The 19,965-nt window shown below is 38.8% G+C and overlaps 2 protein-coding genes across 3 annotated transcripts; one reads left to right on the top strand and one right to left on the bottom strand.

The window, feature by feature from the left end:
- Window positions 1-664: 664 nt before the first annotated feature.
- On the bottom strand, window positions 665-5,352 carry LOC138853794 (uncharacterized). Its single transcript, XM_070092657.1, has 3 exons — window positions 5,208-5,352; window positions 4,725-4,898; window positions 665-4,488 (listed from the first exon to the last, which is right to left on the bottom strand). Exons 1-3 carry the CDS (start codon window positions 5,215-5,217, stop codon window positions 836-838), a joined length of 3,837 nt encoding a protein of 1,278 aa, XP_069948758.1. The 5' UTR covers window positions 5,218-5,352; the 3' UTR covers window positions 665-835.
- Window positions 5,353-9,164: 3,812 nt separating this feature from the next.
- Window positions 9,165-13,076, top strand: LOC138853793 (uncharacterized). Of its 2 annotated transcripts, none has more exons than XM_070092656.1 (2): window positions 9,165-12,099; window positions 12,270-13,076. In XM_070092656.1, the coding sequence occupies exons 1-2, from the start codon at window positions 12,006-12,008 to the stop codon at window positions 12,842-12,844; spliced, it is 669 nt and encodes a 222-aa protein (XP_069948757.1). In that variant the 5' UTR covers window positions 9,165-12,005; the 3' UTR covers window positions 12,845-13,076. Both variants share the same exon structure in this region; 1 of them encodes a protein (XP_069948757.1).
- The last annotated feature ends 6,889 nt before the right edge of the window (window positions 13,077-19,965 follow it).

Below are 19,965 nucleotides of genomic sequence, written 5' to 3'. Positions count from 1 at the left end.
GTAGCTGGATGGGGTGAACCTCGGTAGGCCTACTGGTAACACGAAATGGCCGTCTTGCTGGTCGACAACTTTATCTCCAGAAATCGCTGTAATCGTCAGAATTACAGGCTCACCGCTGTCACCATTTATCGTAAGGGTTCTTAAATGGAGATATCGTAGGTTGAAAGTAGACACACTTGTAGGATGGTAAATATATTGTCAGACTGAGATGAGAGATGGAGCCCGGTGCCAAGCCTGTTCACGTTCTGTAGGTCTGCCGCCGAGTGAGAGCGGGACAAAGGGATCACTGCCCATGTGTATGCCCATGACGTCACTCCAAGCCAAAGGCCTACGAGGGATCTCGTGTCTAAAGCACATGGAGGATACTAATATGCTATGCTATATAATACAGGGAATACAGGGATCAGCAACTATGCTGACACCTTATTATTTTAAAATGAACTAAAAGTTTCCTCTCATTAAGTTAAATGAACTAAAAGTTTTCCTCTCATTAAGTTAAATGAACTAAAAAGCGTGTTTACTCGGCGGTCAGTGACGTCACGTGCATACAAGCTAAATCTTGTCGACTTACCCCTATGTCAGTGACGTCACGCGCACAGGCTGAATCATGTCGACCCTATGTCAGTGACGTCAGTATTCCTCTCATTAAGTTAAATGAACTAAAAAGGACCCAGAACACAGGCTGAATCAATGTCGATCCTTTTAGTTCATTCAAGTTAATAAGGGGATATAGTACCTACATCATAGGGAAAACATTTTCATCATCAGAAAGACACATTTCAGGATAACACTAATACACAATATTTTTTTCATTATTTATTATACAAGCAATACATCACTCTATTCTCCTACGTTTAGATGGTGGAATATCAGGGTGTCCATAAGCCAAGGATTCATTAGTATTCAAATGATATCTTTTATCATCAAAGGCTGACAAACCTCTCTTATTAATTCTTACCGTACATATTTCACCTTTTACATTACCTATAGACTTACACGTGAATAATTCTCTATCTGCATTTGATAAAACATTCTTATATCTTGCATGTGTTAATAACGGCATAAATTGCGAAGGAATACCCTTGGCTCTGCTGACATTAGTTGATCTTCCAGCAATCTTGACAGAATACATTTTAGCTTTCAGGGCTATCAACTCGCTAATATGGTTATCACACATTTCAGATTTCAATAACCCCAGCTCCCCTTTTCTACTATCATCATATAAGGGATGCTCAGGGCTGAAATTTGAAAAATCCATATAGCCTAACAATGGTTCACTTTTTAACTCGGTGTACAAATCTTTACATTTCAAGCTAAAAATATATGAGTCAGTATCGGTATACAGAAGTCTTACATCATCACCATAATGCTGTTTTAAAACTTTATACCAAAAATGATACAATTTCTTTTTAGCTATCTCAAGAATTTGAAAACCGAGATAAAGTGGTTGCTTAACTTCTAATATATCTTTATTGAATGTGCAAATCACTCTATCTTGATTTAAATGTGTGATATTTTTTAACAAAGGATCTTTACTCGCTCTAATAAATGCTTTCTCATTATTGATATATCTATATTTCTCAGCATACTTTGTAATATTCAGCAATGATTTCCCATATATGGCGTTATTAGTTAATTTGAAGGCTTTTGACTTGATAGGACATCTTGTAGCTGTTATCTGTGCAATATTAGTTGATATGAAAGGTTCTAAAAATTTTGTCTGTGTATATTCATATATGGTATGAACCTTTTCCACCTCTAACCCAAGTTCCAGTAATAACTGTAACAATTCTAGACTGATCAAATAATTTTTCTGAGATAAATGACTGCCCACTAATTTCCCATTAGATTTGGGGATCTTTCTACCTTCATTTTTCAATATAGATTCACAATAAGGAGATAACATCTCTGCTGATATATTCATATGTGATAATATTAAAGGAAGTTCATCAGTGAGTCTAGCTACCTCGGGGGATATGTGCTTGGTATCACATTCTATCCAATATCCCTTTTGACCTTCGCAGGAAACATTACTTAATCCCACATCGAGGATAGCATTCTTCTCGTCATTGGATAATTTTCTGATACCATTCTGTGGAAGAGCTTCAACCATCGCACTAGCATATAAAGAATTGAAATCTAGATATAGAATATGAGTGCCCATTCCACTCTCAACATCAAAATTAGGGTTAATTAGGGGATTATCTGCTTTAGAATACTGATTAATTGCGCAGGTAAACCCACCTCTGAGATTCCTTTTAATCAAGTCATATAATTCATGGGAATATATCATATCTAATCTTACATTAGTTTTCAATAGGAATGCATCCCAACTGAATGATGGTAAACTTATATAATTACTAACGTCTAACTTATAAATATCTTTGAGTGTTTTACGCCACTCCATGAAGACATCGGCTAACAAACCAACATCTGTCTTGAGATATAACATCAAGTAATCTCCTAAAGTCTTACATTTACCCAACTCAAACACTTTCAATGCATGTTCATAATCTTCTTGGCTGATAGCGCTATTTCTCAAAGAATTAAAAAAATGATCTTTACTGGGTAATTTTGTTTCATCGAGCTTCTTTAAACTATCAATATAATCATAACACAAAATTTGTTTTCCTTTACATAATAAAGGTAAGACATCTCGAGGCACATCTTTCAGAATAGTCTCTGTATATTTCAGTGATTTACCTGCCTTGATATGTTGTTCTGCTAACGTGGAAAGAGATCCATTCAATAAAGACAGTGAATCCTGAAACCTAACCTTACCTATCTCTACTTTCAAGAATTTGAATCCTTGTTTCGAATGAATTTCAACGTTATATTTATCAACATTCAATTCCTTTAAAATTATTCCTAAATCATACGACATGTTATGACAAAAAAGCAATAATTTCTCTCTCTTGTCTTTACACTGCATATTACATCGTGCACAATAGGCTCCAATATAATTATTGAAATTTAAAGTATGGTCATGGTGTTTATGTTTGTCTTTGGGTTTTTTGAAGGTGTTACCACATAATTCACAAGTGTTCTGAGAATCATGTCTCATCTCATCCTCCTCTGTCATATGGATTTCATGATACTGTCTTCTAAACTTTATTTTATTCCATTCACCACTAACATTTAAAATGAAATGATTAACAGCATCCTCCCCCTTATAACTCTTTATACACACTATTTCTCCTTTGCGATCAAATATAATATAACAATAGGCAATGGCTTTATGACGAGACTCAATTTTACCTGCTGGGAGAGTTGTGTCTAATGCACATTCGAAATCAAATACACCGATATATTCGCTGGAATGCGTATGACTAAAATTTTCAAAGTGTACTGTTGTTCCTTCCGGGGGGAATACGAGAACCTGATTGATTTTACATCCATCTTCGTGGATATCTAACTCTTCCTGTGTATTCAACTTCATCAAACAACTATGACAGTGCTTCTTTACATCACGATCCTTCATTATCGTTCTAACATACCTGTCAAAATCTTTGATTAAAACCAAATGTCTTTCATTCAACAATAACGCGCACATAATGTCCTTATATTTCTTATTCCCCTTACGACACATAGCCATAAATGTCCTATCTTGATCCTTTCTTAATTGATAAACATATAATGACACTTTATTTTCCTTCTCTAATATACCTAACTTATCACGTGTAATGGGGAAATCATCTATAGAAGATTTTGCATGATTAAGACAACCTCTCTTAGTAGTAACTGCTCTGCGAATATCACGCCATGACATGTTCTTTTTATGACATTGATAGGCGGCAAAAGCACGCAGTACACATAACCCATCATTAATCTCTGGATTAAATACATATTGCCTCCCTCGCAGATTCTCGGGATATGCCACATATGTTCCCACTTGCACTCTGAATTCTACTTTAACATATTCGATACTGAAAGATTCGATTTGATCTATGATCCAGCCAGATCCTTCCTGATCTTGCAACTCTGACTCGTATCTTTCTAATATTGTTCCCACCCATCGATCAAATACTTCAGAGATTTCCTCTTCACTTACTAACTCAAACGCTAAATTTATCACAAATTGTCCATTTTGATCATCACCCGATATGTTTTGACGTAATGTCCTTATAACTATAATTGGGTGGATTCTGAGCGACATTGCTAGAGGCGATCTATCATACATATCTCGCATCTGTTCTATAAAATAATCCCTATAAACATGTAAATACATTCTTAACTCTCTGTTATAAGTTGAAGGAACACTATATTTCCTCACTGTATGTCTACCTCTAAAATTCTGGATATATGTAATAACTTCTGGGCTCTCATCTTCACTATTATGCGTGTCAGACACGTCATGCGAGGTAGTTGCTCTCTCATCATCATTAATGGGGGCAGAAGTACCCGCACCTCCGCATTGTGAGGTACCAACACTAGCACTCTCACCACCAAGCTGGGCAGTTTGATTCACAACACTACCAGGTGTATTTCCTGCAGAGGAAAAAAGCACATCCAATTCATAACCCAAAATATTAAGATTTCAATGAACAGAGGAAAAAAAAAAGCACATCCAATTCATAACCCAAAAAATATTAAGATTTCAATGAACAGAGGAAAAAAACAAGCACATCCAATTCATAACCCAAAATATTAAGATTTCAATGAATAGAACAAAAAATCTTTTCTCGAGTGACTAGCACAACAAAAGATCACAATTGGTTACATACCTGTTTCTATAGCCTTCTTCCATAAAGCATCTACACGTGCCCACTCATTATCCAATTGCAATAACCTTTCATTGCGTTGTACACCGCCTTTCTCGATTACCAACGAACGCTGCTTTCTAATCGATAATCTTCTCTTCACCAATGCTTCCAAGTATTTCGAATATATGCTATCCCCTGTTAAGAATTTCACTTATTAACGCACTAACCCAGTAAAAATTTCACTCGTATGCTTCAACAAAAATTAAACATGTAAAAAAAACAAGAATTTTCTAACAATCTCCTCTTCACCAATTCACTTATTTAACCCATTAAAAATTTCACTTATTAACGCACTAACCCAAATTTCACTCGTATGCTTCAACAAAAATTAACCCAAATTTCACTCGTATGCTTCAACAAAAATTAATCCAAATTTCACTCGTATGCTTCAACAAAAATTAAACATGTAAAAAAAAAACAAGAATTTTTCTAAGTACAACTTACCTTTCTCCATGATGTGCGGCTCAGCGTTGGAAGATGAGGTCCTTTAACTTAATGAGAGGAATACTGTGGGGGGAAGATGAGGTCAATCACGGATGATGGATGGAAGCACTGTCCTCGCTCTGAGTGTCTCATTGAGCTTATATAGGCCGCCCCCTCCTCCCGACACCACGGTATAATGCGGTTCACACCTAAGGTAGATTTAAGATAATCATGAACACCTGGGTCAACACAGGTCAGACAGACAGCATGATATGCGGTTCAGCGTTGGAAGATGAGGTCCTTTAACTTAATGAGAGGAAACTTTTAGTTCATTTTAAAATAATATGGGGAAGATGAGGTCAGTCACGGATGGAAGCACTGTCCTCACTCTGAGAGACTCATTGTGGGTCACCCCAACACATGGTGTAATGCGGTTCACACCTAAGGTAGATTAAAGATAATCATCGCCTTACCGAACACCTGGGTCAACTCAGGACAGACAGGCGCCATGTAATGCGGTTCACACCCAAGGTAGAACATAACACCTGCGTCAACTCAGGACAGACAGGCGCCATGAAATGCGGGTAACATCCAAGATAGAATATAATACCAGTATATCCTTACTGAAACACCTGGGTCAATCGTCACCCTAAAGCAACTAATTTTGGTGAGGCAGTCCTGCTCCACATTAACTGTGTCCCCTTATTGAACTAAAAGTATTATATATCTTGAAAACCCATTAAGACTTACAGTGTACAAGACGCCTCTCTATGGTAAACACCCTTTTTAGTTCATTCAACTTAAAGAGAGGAAGCTTTTAGATCATTTTAAAATAATAAGGGGAAGATGTTGAACTTGACAACATACACATCTGCTGACGTTGATATATTTCGTTATCCATCAAGGATTATCATTGCCGGTTATTCGAATAGTGGCAAATCTTATTTCACATCAAAATTAATAAAGTTATACCACGAGAAATTTCATAACATTATAATATGCGGGGTGACATCACATCCCTTAGAACAAGATTCAGAGATAACTCATAAATTAACATTAAGTAACGATATTATCGACCCGCAGAATGTCATTGCATCACCTGATGAAAATACAATAATTATTGTTGATGATCTATTTTTAAAAGCAGGTAACAGTGAAATTATTCTCGAATGTTTTACTAAAGGTAGACATCATAATATAAGCATTATTCTGATTACTCAAAATATATTTCACGGAGGACGATATAGTCGTACCATGGCTTTAAACGCCACGCATTTTGCTTTATTTAAAATGAGGGATCTTGGACAAGTAGAGATTCTGGGGCGACAAGTGTTCGGAAAAAATAAGGAATTTGTAAATATATATAAATCTGCTATAAAACGATCACCCTTTGGTTATTTATTCATAGACCTTGCATTAAATACACCAGAAGCATTACAGTTGCGAACCAATGTGTTACGGCAGGATTCCTACGAAATTGTATACCAATGGAGCGAGCAAAATTAATTGAAAAGGTTTATAGAGATCCTGGATCTGCTGGGTCATTCTCTGGTGTAAACAGTTTATATACAGCTGTAAAAAAGATTGATCCGTCCATAACCTTGAAAGAGGTCAGAAATTTCTTAAATTCAGAAAGATCATATACTTTATACGTTCTTAAACCTAAGAAGTTTCCTCGTAGGAAAATAATTGCTCCTAAACCCAGAGTGATATTAACCTGTGATTTGGGTGATATGTCTAAATTATCCAGATATAATGATGGATATAAATACATTCTCGTGTGTATCGATGTTTTTTCAAGATATTTACAAGCAGTACTCATGAAAAAGAAAGACGGACCGAGCACTTTACATGCATTACAAAACATATTGGAGAATGAAAAGGCGAAGAATATATCGAGATTATTTACAGATAAAGGCAGGGAGTTTCTAAATAAACAGGTACAGAATTATCTCCAGAGTAAGCATATAAAGTTATATCATGTATTTTCGAAAGAAACAAAAGCTTCCATTGCAGAGAGAGGCTTGCAAACGATGAAACGTAAATTATACAAGTATATGACAAGTGCCAATACATTTAATTATTCAAAAGTGTTAAATGAATTAGTAGATGCGTATAATTCATCTCCGCACTCGGGGATTGGCGGTAAAACCCCATTGCAAGTCCATGGTATTACGTCATTGAATGATATAAGGAATCAGTTTCGGATAAATTATAAAAATGGAAGATCCAATAAGAAACGAATCAGTAAGAAATTGGCTGTTGGAGACACAACAAGAGTGACTCTTAGCAGATCATCCGCGTTTAACCGAGGGTTTCACACACAAAATACAGAGGAAATATTTAAAATATATAGAATTAATAATTCTCAACCTATAACAACATATCATTTGAAAGATTTGAAAGGTGAAAAGATTAAAGGAACATTTTATCGCGAAGAATTGACCCCAGTCATACCACCTCCAGAATATATTATCGACAGAGTATTGAAACGAAAAAAAATTGGTGGAATTACGCATTATTTGGTATCTTATAAAGGTTATGATTCCACTTTTAATTCGTGGGTCAAAGAAGGAGATTTGTTGAAGGTACAATGAAAAAATCATTATTAGAAAAATTTAAAGAATTAATTACATTACTTAATAGTCTCCCACGCAATCATCGGAAGAGTTTATTACAACAGTTTAAGAAAACACACATAAGTTGTATCAGTGAGATTTTCAAGAATTTGATTAAGAATAAAATACCATTAGACCCTAAAATATTTAAAAAGTACAAGAACGAGATTAAATCATTAGCTTGTAAGAAAATCGGTTTTCAGCGTAAAAAGAAATATTTGCTGAGTATCAGAGGTGGAAATCTTCTTGGCATTATATTACCTCTAGCAGTAAATATTATTTCGAGATTGTTTAATAAATCATGAAAGAATTTTATCTTGTACCAACTTCAGTTACGAATCGGAAACCTCTCGAGTTAGTAAAATCGGAGGGTGATGAGAATTTAGAAGGGGGTGGTGGTGGTGCATGCTTGAAGCGTGGTGTTAAACGCAAGTTTAAGACTACTCCCGCTAGGCAGGTCAACCCACCTGCTCTCACCTCGGTGAAACCTCAGAAAACCCCAGATTTGTCAAGATTCATGCACATAAGAGTGAGTGCGAGAAATATAGAATATGTGAAATCAATGTTGGTATTATTGCAAAGAAATCCTTTGGTGAGTTGGGATGAGAATGGTGACCTTCTTACCCCCATTACTGGACGTAATATTATTGAAATATTAAATGTTTTATCAGAAAATAATGTGAAATCAGCGAGAAGAATCGATTCTGATTACTTAACAGAAATAAAGCATTTATTAAATATATCAGGTATACATTTTGATTTTGTGAGGAATACAAAAGTGAGAAAACAATTATTACATAAAGGAGGCGGTGTAAGGAGAGAAACATCGTGGATATCATATTAGGTGAGTATATAAACTCTGTCATGTTATGTTTTTATTTAGTGTGTGTTATAAGAGTGTAGAGATGGCTGAACGTCTTCTATACGTGTGTAGCGATTCAAGTCTCGATTTATTTCCCGCCAATACACCTTCGGCTTTCATTAATAAATTATATGACCCCATTATATTAGATAATAAAATTGATTATGAGGTTGCTCTGAAAAATATAATTTACCCCAAGACGCATTATATACCGCAAAAGAATTTGAAGATATGTATTACATATGAGAAATCTACAGTAAATAAATATATGCATAAAATTGATATGAGCAAAATTATTGGAGGTGATATGACAAGGATTTTAGAGGCAATAAATGAGGATATTAATGCAAATCTCTTAATAGCAGTTAAACATACAACGGGTATTATCATCCCCAAAAACTCAATTGTGTTCACATATCATCCAGGAATAAACAGAGTGGTTATTAACTTGAAAAAAAAAATTATACTACCTTCTGATATTACCAGTGCTTATGTGGGGTTGGAATTTGATAAAGAAGGAAGCGATATGTTAGGGTTCTCAGGTAATGAAATTTTGTATGTCTTTACCAATAAAAAAGAGATTATTTTTAACGAGTCTGGTGTGAAGGCGGTAAACCCACCCGATCCTGAATCAGGTATTAATTATATGTTAATATATAGCGATTTGATTGATCCCATTAATTTTGGCGATCAGTTGGTATCTCTTTTGGGAGTAGTTGATATTAATACATTAAGATCTAATTATGACCCCACAATGTACAAACCACTTAATAAAAAGATAATTGATCAAGTGAGTATTAAGCTCGCTGATCAGAAAGGAAGGTTAATTCAATATAATGATAAGTGTTCTACTGTATGTGTACTACATTTAAGACCTATAAAACGAGAGTGAATGATCAAGTTGAGTTAATATTGAACGAACCGTCAAGATGAGAACCAGTTTCTCCCCTCCTTCAGTGGAATCATTCCTGAAACTCTTTGATACTTCGAGGGTGAAAGGGGGAGGTTTAGATGATATTATATTATATAAAGCTAGAGGGAGGGGCGGAGGATTATTGTCATTTCTCGGTGGGATGGCCAGAAAAGCAATACCATTCTTATTGAATACCTTTGCTCCGGGAGTATTACAATACGGGCAAAATGTGTTGAACGATGTTAATAATGGTATTGCATTGAAAAATTCTGCGAGAAATAGAGGTGTAGAAACATTGAAGGTGTCGGACAGAAGTTATTATCCGGAGGAAGTAGAAAGATTGGTTTGAAACGATTGAAATTTAATAATAAAAGAAACTGGAATATTTAATTAATTTTAGTTTATTGTTAACTGTCATATTGTTAGTATGTCGGCTGGTGCTCTATACGTTACACCAGGGGGACTCAACGCCCCCGTCCCCACTTATTCTCATTCCATAACTGATGGATTCCCAAAATTACCAGGACATACCATTATTGAATCCTCAATAGCAGCTAGACGCACATGTGAAGTATTACCAGTAAATCAAGGATCTGATAAATTTCTCGAATTTAGAATACAAAGTTCAGAAGGTCATTTTTTAGATTTAACGAGTCTGGCCTTGGAAATGAACATAAATATAACAAATGAGGATGGGAGTGCATTGGGAGATGATGATAAGGTCATATTTGTGAACTCTATAAGTCAGACAATATTCAAATCTGTGTGTTTGTATCTCAATGAACAACTTATAGAATCGAATCCATTTTATTCATATACGGGTTATATTAAACTGCTTAAGCATTTATCCCCATCAAAATTAGATACATTGGGAAGAATAGCATTCTTTCGTAATAAAGACACAGCAAGTAGTACTATTACATCAGCTGATTTAGATGATATTAAGAAAGACGAAGGTAAATTAACGAATGAAGTGAATACTTGTTTCCCTTTGATGCTGGATGTGAGTAGTTTTCACGAATATATCCTGGATAGTGTCGAATGTCGATTGAGACTTGAAATGCATTCACCCGCATGGGTAATTATGACTCCATTAAGCGGAAAAACATATAAATATAATATTAATTCCATTAAATTATGGATCGATAAAGTTATTCCGTATACGAATGCATTAATTGCATTGAATTCAAGCATGAGGGCAAACCCGCAGGGGTGTGAATATCTGTTCAAGAAGACATTATTTAAATCATATATTCTGGCATCTAATCAAACACAATTGATCGCAGATAATCCTTGGGGACAAGTCATACCCGATAAGATATTTATTATATTAGTTGATATGAAGACATATGATGGAGGATATAATTTTAATCCATTATATTTTCAACATGAAGATTTGAATCATTTCGGGGTTACAATTAATTCAGAAATGATTCTTAATATTGACTGTAAGTTCCCTACCCACGCGAGTAGGTTATATTACGCTACCTTGAAATCTCTGGGTTTGGAGAGTGATCATCTGATTACATATAAGAGTTTTCTCCAAGGCAGAACTATATTAGGTGTTGACCTGAGAAGTGAACAGGTTAAGAATGCTATATCTGTCGAGAAGAATGGTAATTTGAGAATAGATATGACATTTGGTAAACCGAAAGATGAGAATAGAATTTGTCTGATGTTTGGTGAAACTAATGCGATTTTAAATATAAATGAAAATAGAACAGTGATAGTGCATACGCGAGTATAGATCATGAATTGTGAAGAAATAAATATTGCCTTGAAACATCATACGGGAAGATATGCCTCGTATTTGGGATGTTTTGCCGCAAATAATATAAATGAAGTTATTATGAGGATAAAAGATAAGCCGGTAATTTTCATCATTAATATATTGAACGATCAAGATGAAAATATGGGTCATTGGATTACTATATATGTGAACAAACACATATTATTATATTTAGATAGTTTCGGGGTGGATTTAAAACATTATACAAATATATATGAGAAAATTATATACAAGAGAAATTTCATGTACGGTATTAATCAGAGGATTCAACATGAAAAATCATTGGTGTGCGGCTTATATGCTATATATTTTGTGTATAAGTTAACAAATTATAGCGTCAAGAAAATTATACCATATTTGTTTAAAGATTTTGGTAGAAATAAATTAAAGAATGACCAATTTATAATGAAATATGCATATGAGCATTTCAATATACCCTCATGTTCAAGTGTATTTGCTAATAATTCAACGTGGAATTATGAAAATCTGTGTAAAATATTGGAATTATAATACGGTGGGGTAGAGGCGTTTAGAGGCGGGGCGAAAGGTTAGAGGCGGGGCGAAAGGTCATAACGCTGCTATAAATGCCCGTGCTGGGTCACTCTTTGCATCTACTGTCATTCAAGTTGGGTCAAGGATGAATCCAATTCAGTACTCCGTTGGAGGTGTCTGCGAGGAGGAGAGAAGACTGCATCCCTGTGTATGTCGGAATAATCCACCTGCGGTAAATGGTAAGTGATTTTTGTTCATTATCTGAGTGAATCTTGTTCTAATATTGAAAAAATCTTTTTTACACATAAATGATTTTAGAAGTGTAATGTATTAACCAATAAAACTTTTTAATGCAATTAAAGATATGCCTTATTCTTCTTCTAATCGAGAAATTTTTTTTCTTTGCCAGATGCGAATATAATGCGGTTGTTGGAACTTATTCGCGCAAATCAAATCCGACAGGAGCAAATGATTTGCGAGTTGATGGGATTGTTAGGAGCGAGATCCACCCAGCCTCCTACCCATCCATATGGAGATGCTGTTGCTACCCCTCCTACCAACGAGACTTCTCCCCGACCTCATGTGGATGTTGAGACTGTGCCTCCTACTCAGGTGGTTGATGTTAACGCTTTTATCCAGGATATTGTAACTCCTACCCACGCCGAGATCGACCCTTCTCCCCAGTCTCATATGAGTGGAGAATGTGTTAGTAGTTGTTATTGCGATAAATGCGTATGGAGCGAGATGGAATATTTTATGACAAATTCCCAACCTAATTCATGTATGGATGAGGATTCCCCCATAAATTATCCGCCAGCTTCCCCCATAAATTATCCACCAGTTTCCCCGGATGAGGATTCCCCCATTTATTATCCACCAGCTTCCCCCCCAGAAGTTTATTGTATAACAGATGAGGAAGAAGATGACGACCCTGAACAAAATGCACAGAAATTCTACAAGAGAAGAAAAATTACTCTACGTTGATTTTAGTCAATGAATTGTAGCTTTTTTCAATGAAATTGTATTTGTTTGTATTACCAGAAATGTAATGGCTGTATAATAAATAATGAAAAAAAAAAAAATATTGTGTATTAGTGTTATCCTGAAATGTGTCTTTCTGATGATGAAAATGTTTTCCCTATGATGTAGGTACTATATCCCCTTATTAACTTGAATGAACTAAAAGGATCGACATTGATTCAGCTTGTATGTGTGACGTCACTGCTATGTCCCCTTATTAACTAAAAGGTAGACAAGATTCCCTGTGTGCGCGTAACTAATAAGGGTCGACAAGATTCAGCTTGTACACGTGACGTGCGCGTGGTCCTTTTTAGTTCATTTAACTTAATGAGAGGAATACTGACCGTTCAGTAAACATCCTTCTTAGTTCATTTTTAATAAGGGGAAGACTTGTTTAGACCTGTAGTAAGCATGCTTACCCCCCAGAGGGGGGATTCCAAAAACTTGATCCGAGGAGGAATTTCGAAAACCCCATAGGGGGGAATCCAAAAAACTTGATATCGAGAGATTTTTGGGGTTGGGGGGTGAAAGTGGGAGGGGGGATCCGAGGAGATGGAGACTTTTGATTTCGAGAAATTTTGGGTTGGGGGTGAAAGTGGGAGGGGCAATCCAAGGAGATCATAAGAATTTCGAAACCCCCCATAGGGGGGAATCCAAAAAACTTGATCCGAGGAGATGGAGAATTTCGAAAACCCCATAGGGGGAAATCCAAAAACCTGGATCCAAGGAGATGGAGACTTTCGAAACCCCCATAGGGGGGAATCCAAAAACTTGGTAATATCGAGAAATTTTGGGGTGGGGGTGAAAGTGAGAGGGGGAACCTTAAAAACTTGATCCGAGGAGATCATAAGAAAAAAAAATTCGAGGCGCGGGGGCGATCCGGATGACGCTGCAGAAGGCGCGGGCGGGGGTCGCGAAGGGCGGGCGCGCGGGCGGGCGCGCGGGCGGGCGGGGGGCGCATGAGGGCGCGCGGGCGCGCGGGCGGGGGGGGGGTCGCGAAGGGGGGGGGGTCGTGGGCGGGGGGGGTCAAGGGTGAGGTAGTCTCGAGGGCGAGGTCATGGTCAAAACCGGAAGTAACACCTAGGTGTGAAAAGGTGACCCTCCAGCTCCTGGTCCTAGACCGGTTACCTCGCTCAGCCGCACCCCTAAACCGGAAGTTCCTCGCTCAGGAAAAAGCCTAAACCGGAAGTTCCTTGCTCTGCCGCTTTTTTGACTACTTATATATATATATATATATATATATATATATATAATATATATATATATAGATATATATATATATATATATATATATATATATATATATATATATATATATATATATATATATATATATATATATATATAAACACACAAGCACAACAGTGGCACCGTAGCCGGGATATTGTCCTCTGAGTCCACCCAGAGATTAATTAGTTCCTCTTTCTTATAGCCGGAATCAATACTGCAGATGAGAACCGACTTGGTCGAGTTATCAAGGGTGGAGGAGAGGGTGACGAGGAGGAAGATAGAAGGAGGGAGGGGGATAGGAGAAAGAAAGGGGGATAGGAGGAGGGAAGGATGATAGGAGGCGGTATAGGGGGTGAGGAGAAGGGGTGAGAAGTAAGGGGAATGGGAGTTTGGGGAGGATAGGAGGGAGAAGAGGGAGCCGTGGCTGAATGGAAAGGAGAGAGGCCTGGAAAGTGGTAGAATGGGGAGGGAGGAGAAATGGAAGAGAAGGGAGGGGGGGGGGTAGAATGAGAAGAGGATACGAAAATAATAGAATAGGAAGAGTGGAGAATGGACTGATAAAGTTGCGGGTGAAGGGAGAAGTGGGAGCATGAGAGGGGAGGCAGTAGAATCGTAATGGAAAATGAGTAATGTAGATCGTGGGAGATGAGAGAGACGTTATCTCTCATATTATGGTACCTGTATGACTAGTCAACGAACACTTCCCCGATTTTTGTCAGTCAAGCTCCAGTCATAGTGTCAGTCAAGTTCCAGTTAGTTTGTCAGTCAAGCTCCAGCCGGTGTGTCAGTCAAATTCCAGTCAGGTTGTCAGTCAAGCTCCAGTCAGTGTGTCAGTCAAATTCCAGTCAGGTTGTCAGTCAAGCTCCAGTCAGTGTGTCAGTCAAGTTCCAGTCAGTGTGTCAGTTAAGTTCCAGTCAGTTTGTCAGTCAAGCTCCAGTCAGTGTGTCAGTCAAGTTCCAGTCAGTGTGTCAGTCAAGCTCCAGTCAGTGTGTCAGTCAAGCTCCAGTCAGTTTATCAGTCAAGCTCCAGTCAGTGTGTCAGTCAAGTTCCAGTCAGTGTGTCAGTCAAGCTCCAGTCAGTGTGTCAGTCAAGTTCCAGTCAGTTTGTCAGTCAAGTTCCAGTCAGTTTATCAGTCAAGCTCCAGTCAGTTTATCAGTCAAGCTCCAGTCACAGTGTCAGTCAAGTTCCAGTCAGTGTGTCAGTCAAGTTCCAGTCAGTGTGTCAGTCAAGTTCCAGTCAGTGTGTCAGTCAAGCTCCAGTCAGTGTGTCAGTCAAGCTCCAGTCAGTGTGTCAGTCAAGCTCCAGTCAGTGTGTCAGTCAAGTTCCAGTCAGTGTGTCAGTCAAGCTCCAGTCAGTGTGTCAGTCAAGTTCCAGTCAGTGTGTCAGTCAAGCTCCAGTCAGTGTGTCACTCAAGCTCCAGTCAGTTTATCAGTCAAGCTCCAGTCAGTGTGTCAGTCAAGTTCCAGTCAGTGTGTCAGTCAAGCTCCAGTCAGTGTGTCAGTCAAGTTCCAGTCAGTTTGTCAGTCAAGTTCCAGTCAGTTTATCAGTCAAGCTCCAGTCAGTGTGTCAGTCAAGTTCCAGTCAGTGTGTCAGTCAAGTTCCAGGCAGTTTGTCAGTCAAGCTCCAGTCAGTGTGTCAGTCAAGCTCCAGTCAGTGTGTCAGTCAAGTTCCAGTCAGTGTGTCAGTCAACCTCCAGTCAGTGTGTCAGTCAAGCTCCAGTCAGTTTATCAGTCAAGCTCCAGTCAGTGTGTCCGTCAAGTTCCAGTCAGTGTGTCAGTCAAGCTCCAGTCAGTGTGTCAGTCAAGTTCCAGTCAGTGTGTCAGTCAAGTTCCAGTCAGTTTATCAGTCAAGCTCCAGTCAGTGTGTCAGTCAAGTTCCAGTCAGTGTGTCAGTCAAGTTCCAGGCAGTTTGTCAGTCAAGCTCCAGTCAGTGTGTCAGTCAAGCTCCAGTCAGTGTGTCAGTCAAGCTCCAGTCAGTGTGTCAGTCAAGTTCCAGTCAGTTTGTCAGTCAAGCTCCAGTCAGCTTGTCAGTCAAGCTCCAGTCACTGTGTCAGTCAAGTTCCAGTCAGTTTGTCAGTCAAGCTCCAGTCAGTGTGTCAGTCAAGTTCCAGTCAGTGTGTCAGTCAAGTTCCAGTCAGTGTGTCAGTCAAGTTCCAGTCAGCTTGTCAGTCACGCTCCAGTCAGCTTGTCAGTCAAGCTCCAGTCAGTGTGTCAGTCAAGTTCCAGTCAGTTTGTCAGTCAAGCTCCAGTCAGTGTGTCAGTCAAGCTCCAGTCCGTGTGTCAGTCAAGTTCCAGTCAATGTGTCAGTCAAGCTCCAGTCAGTGTGTCAGTCAAGCTCCAGTCAGTGTGTCAGTCAAGTTCCAGTCAGTGTGTCAGTCAAGCTCCAGTCAGTGTATCAGTCAAGCTCCAGTCAGTGTGTCAGTCAAGTTCCAGTCAGTGTGTCAGTCAAGTTCCAGTCAGTGTGTCAGTCAAGTTCCAGTCAGTTTGTCAGTCAAGCTTCAGCCAGCTTGTCAGTCAAGCTCCAGTCAGTGTGTCAGTCAAGTTCCAGTCAGTGTGTCAGTCAAGTTCCAGTCAGTGTGTCAGTCAAGCTCCAGTCAGTGTGTCAGTCAAGCTCCAGTCAGTGTGTCAGTCAAGTTCCAGTCAGTGTGTCAGTCAAGCTCCAGTCAGTTTGTCAGTCAAGCTCCAGTCAGCTTGTCAGTCAAGCTCCAGTCACTGTGTCAGTCAAGTTCCAGTCAGTGTGTCAGTCAAGCTCCAGTCAGTTTGTCAGTCAAGCTCCAGTCCGTGTGTCAGTCAAGTTCCAGTCAATGTGTCAGTCAAGCTCCAGTCAGTGTGTCAGTCAAGCTCCAGTCAGTGTGTCAGTCAAGTTCCAGTCAGTGTGTCAGTCAAGCTCCAGTCAGTGTATCAGTCAAGCTCCAGTCAGTGTGTCAGTCAAGTTCCAGTCAGTGTGTCAGTCAAGTTCCAGTCAGTGTGTCAGTCAAGTTCCAGTCAGTTTGTCAGTCAAGCTTCAGCCAGCTTGTCAGTCAAGCTCCAGTCAGTGTGTCAGTCAAGTTCCAGTCAGTGTGTCAGTCAAGTTCCAGTCAGTGTGTCAGTCAAGCTCCAGTCAGTGTGTCAGTCAAGCTCCAGTCAGTGTGTCAGTCAAGTTCCAGTCAGTGTGTCAGTCAAGCTCCAGTCAGTTTGTCAGTCAAGCTCCAGTCAGCTTGTCAGTCAAGCTCCAGTCACTGTGTCAGTCAAGTTCCAGTCAGTGTGTCAGTCAAGCTCCAGTCAGTTTGTCAGTCAAGCTCCAGTCAGCTTGTCAGTCAAGCTCCAGTCAGCTTGTCAGTCAAGCTCCAGTCAGTTTGTCAATCAACCTCCAGCAGATCATTATACTTTGATAAATTAGACACATGTGCAACTCTTGGGTATCTTTATTGAGGAAACGTTTCGCCACACAGTGGCTTCATCAGTCCATACAAAGGAGAATCTTGAAGAACATGAGGAGAATGAGGTAATCAGTCCCTCAACCTTGAGTCGATGTGGTCAGTCCATCAATCTTGAATAGAATACGGCATACGTGCTGAGAAGGAGCTTATAAACCGTTGGCAGGAGAGGTGAAGCAGTCATAGGTCGTGTAACATTTGTTCAATGTTGAAGTAGGTCGTGCCCAAGAATTAGGCAAGCGAAGAATTCCCAAGTATTAAGATCCCTTAATACTTGGGATCTTAATACTTGGGAATTCTTCGCTTGCCTAATTCTTGGGCACGACCTACTTCGACATTGAACAAATGTTACACGACCTATGACTGCTTCACCTCTCCTGCCAACGGTTTATAAGCTCCTTCTCAGCACGTATGCCGTATTCTATTCAAGATTGATGGACTGACCACATCGACTCAAGGTTGAGGGACTGATTACCTCATTCTCCTCCTGTTCTTCAAGTTTCTCCTACGTATGGACTGATGAAGCCACTGTGTGGCGAAACGTTTCCTCAATAAAGATACCCAAGAGTTGCACATGTGTCTAATTTTTCAACATGTCGGTTCTCTGAACCATCCATCTACAAACCATTATACTTTACAATGTTGTCATGAAAATCGGGACTGAATATATTATGTCATTCAACTTTTTCTTGTGAATTTCACAAATCTTTGATTCATCAGGCTGTTACTGCACAACAATTGCATTTGTGAATTACCTCACCGGATAGAACGTCGATCAAACGATTATTGCACAATTACGTTATATTTAGAATAAGTAAGTAAGTTTATCCAGGTATACACAAATACAGTTACATAGAATTATCATACATAGCAGCATATGTGTAGAGAACCTGGGATAACCCAAAAAAGTCAGACAGAGTGACTTATTTCCCTTGGGGTCCTTTTACCTTATTATTATATTATAAAGGTTATAATATTTTCTTATTATTCTACGATGAAGATAACATCTTATTATCATACTAAAAAGACTATCTACTACACGAGGGTCATTAAGACTATCTACAATACGAGGTTCATTAAGACTATCTACTACCCGAGGGTCATTAAGACTATCTACAATGCGAGGGTCATTACTAGGAATAAGGTAAAAATTACACGTATGTTAGCTAAAAAATAGAAAATCATTCCCCTCCCTTTCTGTAGCTACATTCATCAGACACCTTTTGGCACTCTTCTTGAACTGGTTCATGCTATGACTGGCTTTGACATGTGCGGGTAGTCTGTTCCATTCCTTTATTGCTGTTTGAAGCCTGGCCACTGACTGGGTACTACAAAGTTGTGCTCTCTCCCCCTAGTACTATGATTGCTTTGGTTCCCAACCTTGACAAAATTGACAGCAAGATATTCTGGACACTTTGTGAGCAATTTTATAAACATGATTTAGCTTCAGTTGTTTTATTCTGTCTTCAACATTCAGCATATCCAACTGCTGTAATTCATCCTGGCCTACATGCTCTCTTGGTCCCAGCCCCAGGATAAATCTTACAATTTTGTTCTGGGTGATTTGCAGTCTATCTTTCAGTTTTTTGGTCAAGGCAGAGTATCATGAAGAGCAAGCGTAATCCATATGACACTGTATAAGGGCTAGGCATAGTGTCCTGCGAGCCTCAGTAGGTAGACACTGTGCTTGTCTGTAGAGGAACTTCAGTCTGGCATTCGCTTTCTTTACTACCTATCAATTCTCCTGACATGCATGGGTCAAAGGGGATTCCCAGATATTTTACTGATGAAACCAAAGTGATGGGCTCCCCATTACACTGGACATTAAAATTATTTACCCTTCTCAGTTTATGTTTCGTGCCAAAGAGAATGGCTTCAGTTTTCCCTAGGTGTAATGATAGTTTGTTGTCTACTAACCATTTGCTGCAGGACTCCAGCTCCAGTGTTAAAACATTAGCTATATCTTGTGGGAGATTACCTGACACTAACAGAGCACTGTCATCTGCATGCAGTAGGAGTTTACACTTGACACTGATAGGCATGTCATTGACATAGCATAAGAATAATAAGGGACCCAGAATATTACCTTGGGGAACTCCATATGCCATCGGCAAGGGTTCTTATTCCGTTTTGTTAATTTTGGCAATTTTTCTCCTGTTGCTAAGGTAGGACTTAACCCAGTCAACAGAACCTATACCGATAGCTTGAAGTTTCTTACATAATATATTGTTATGGATATATTTCTCGAGGCTCTGAACCCGTACAGGTCATTCAGTGGATGGAATGGTACAGGCTCAATCCTCCGGCTCTCTATCGCGTTTTACCCACTGATCACCCACTGTTGGTGAACACTCTAAGATTAACGGGAACTCAATGAAAGGAATGGAATACAAACCCATGGCAAGGAAGTTCTAAAACTTGCAGGCCAGTGCGTTCACCA

Source organism: Cherax quadricarinatus, chromosome 40 (assembly GCF_038502225.1).
Source record: "Cherax quadricarinatus isolate ZL_2023a chromosome 40, ASM3850222v1, whole genome shotgun sequence".
Classification (NCBI taxonomy): Eukaryota; Metazoa; Arthropoda; class Malacostraca; order Decapoda; family Parastacidae; genus Cherax; species Cherax quadricarinatus.
This window is presented reverse-complemented; position numbering and strand designations above follow the sequence as displayed.

Bases quoted from the DNA above. Each gene is read 5' to 3' on its own strand.
- LOC138853794 (XM_070092657.1), bottom strand. The intron at 4,489-4,724 runs GTATGTAACCAA...TTTCCTCTGCAG, and splicing joins GAAGAAGGCTATAGAAACAG to GAAATACACCTGGTAGTGTT.
- LOC138853793 (XM_070092656.1), top strand. From the start codon at position 12,006: ATGAATCCAATTCAGTACTCCGTTGGAGGTGTCTGCGAGGAGGAGAGA. The intron at 12,100-12,269 runs GTAAGTGATTTT...TTTCTTTGCCAG, and splicing joins TAATCCACCTGCGGTAAATG to ATGCGAATATAATGCGGTTG.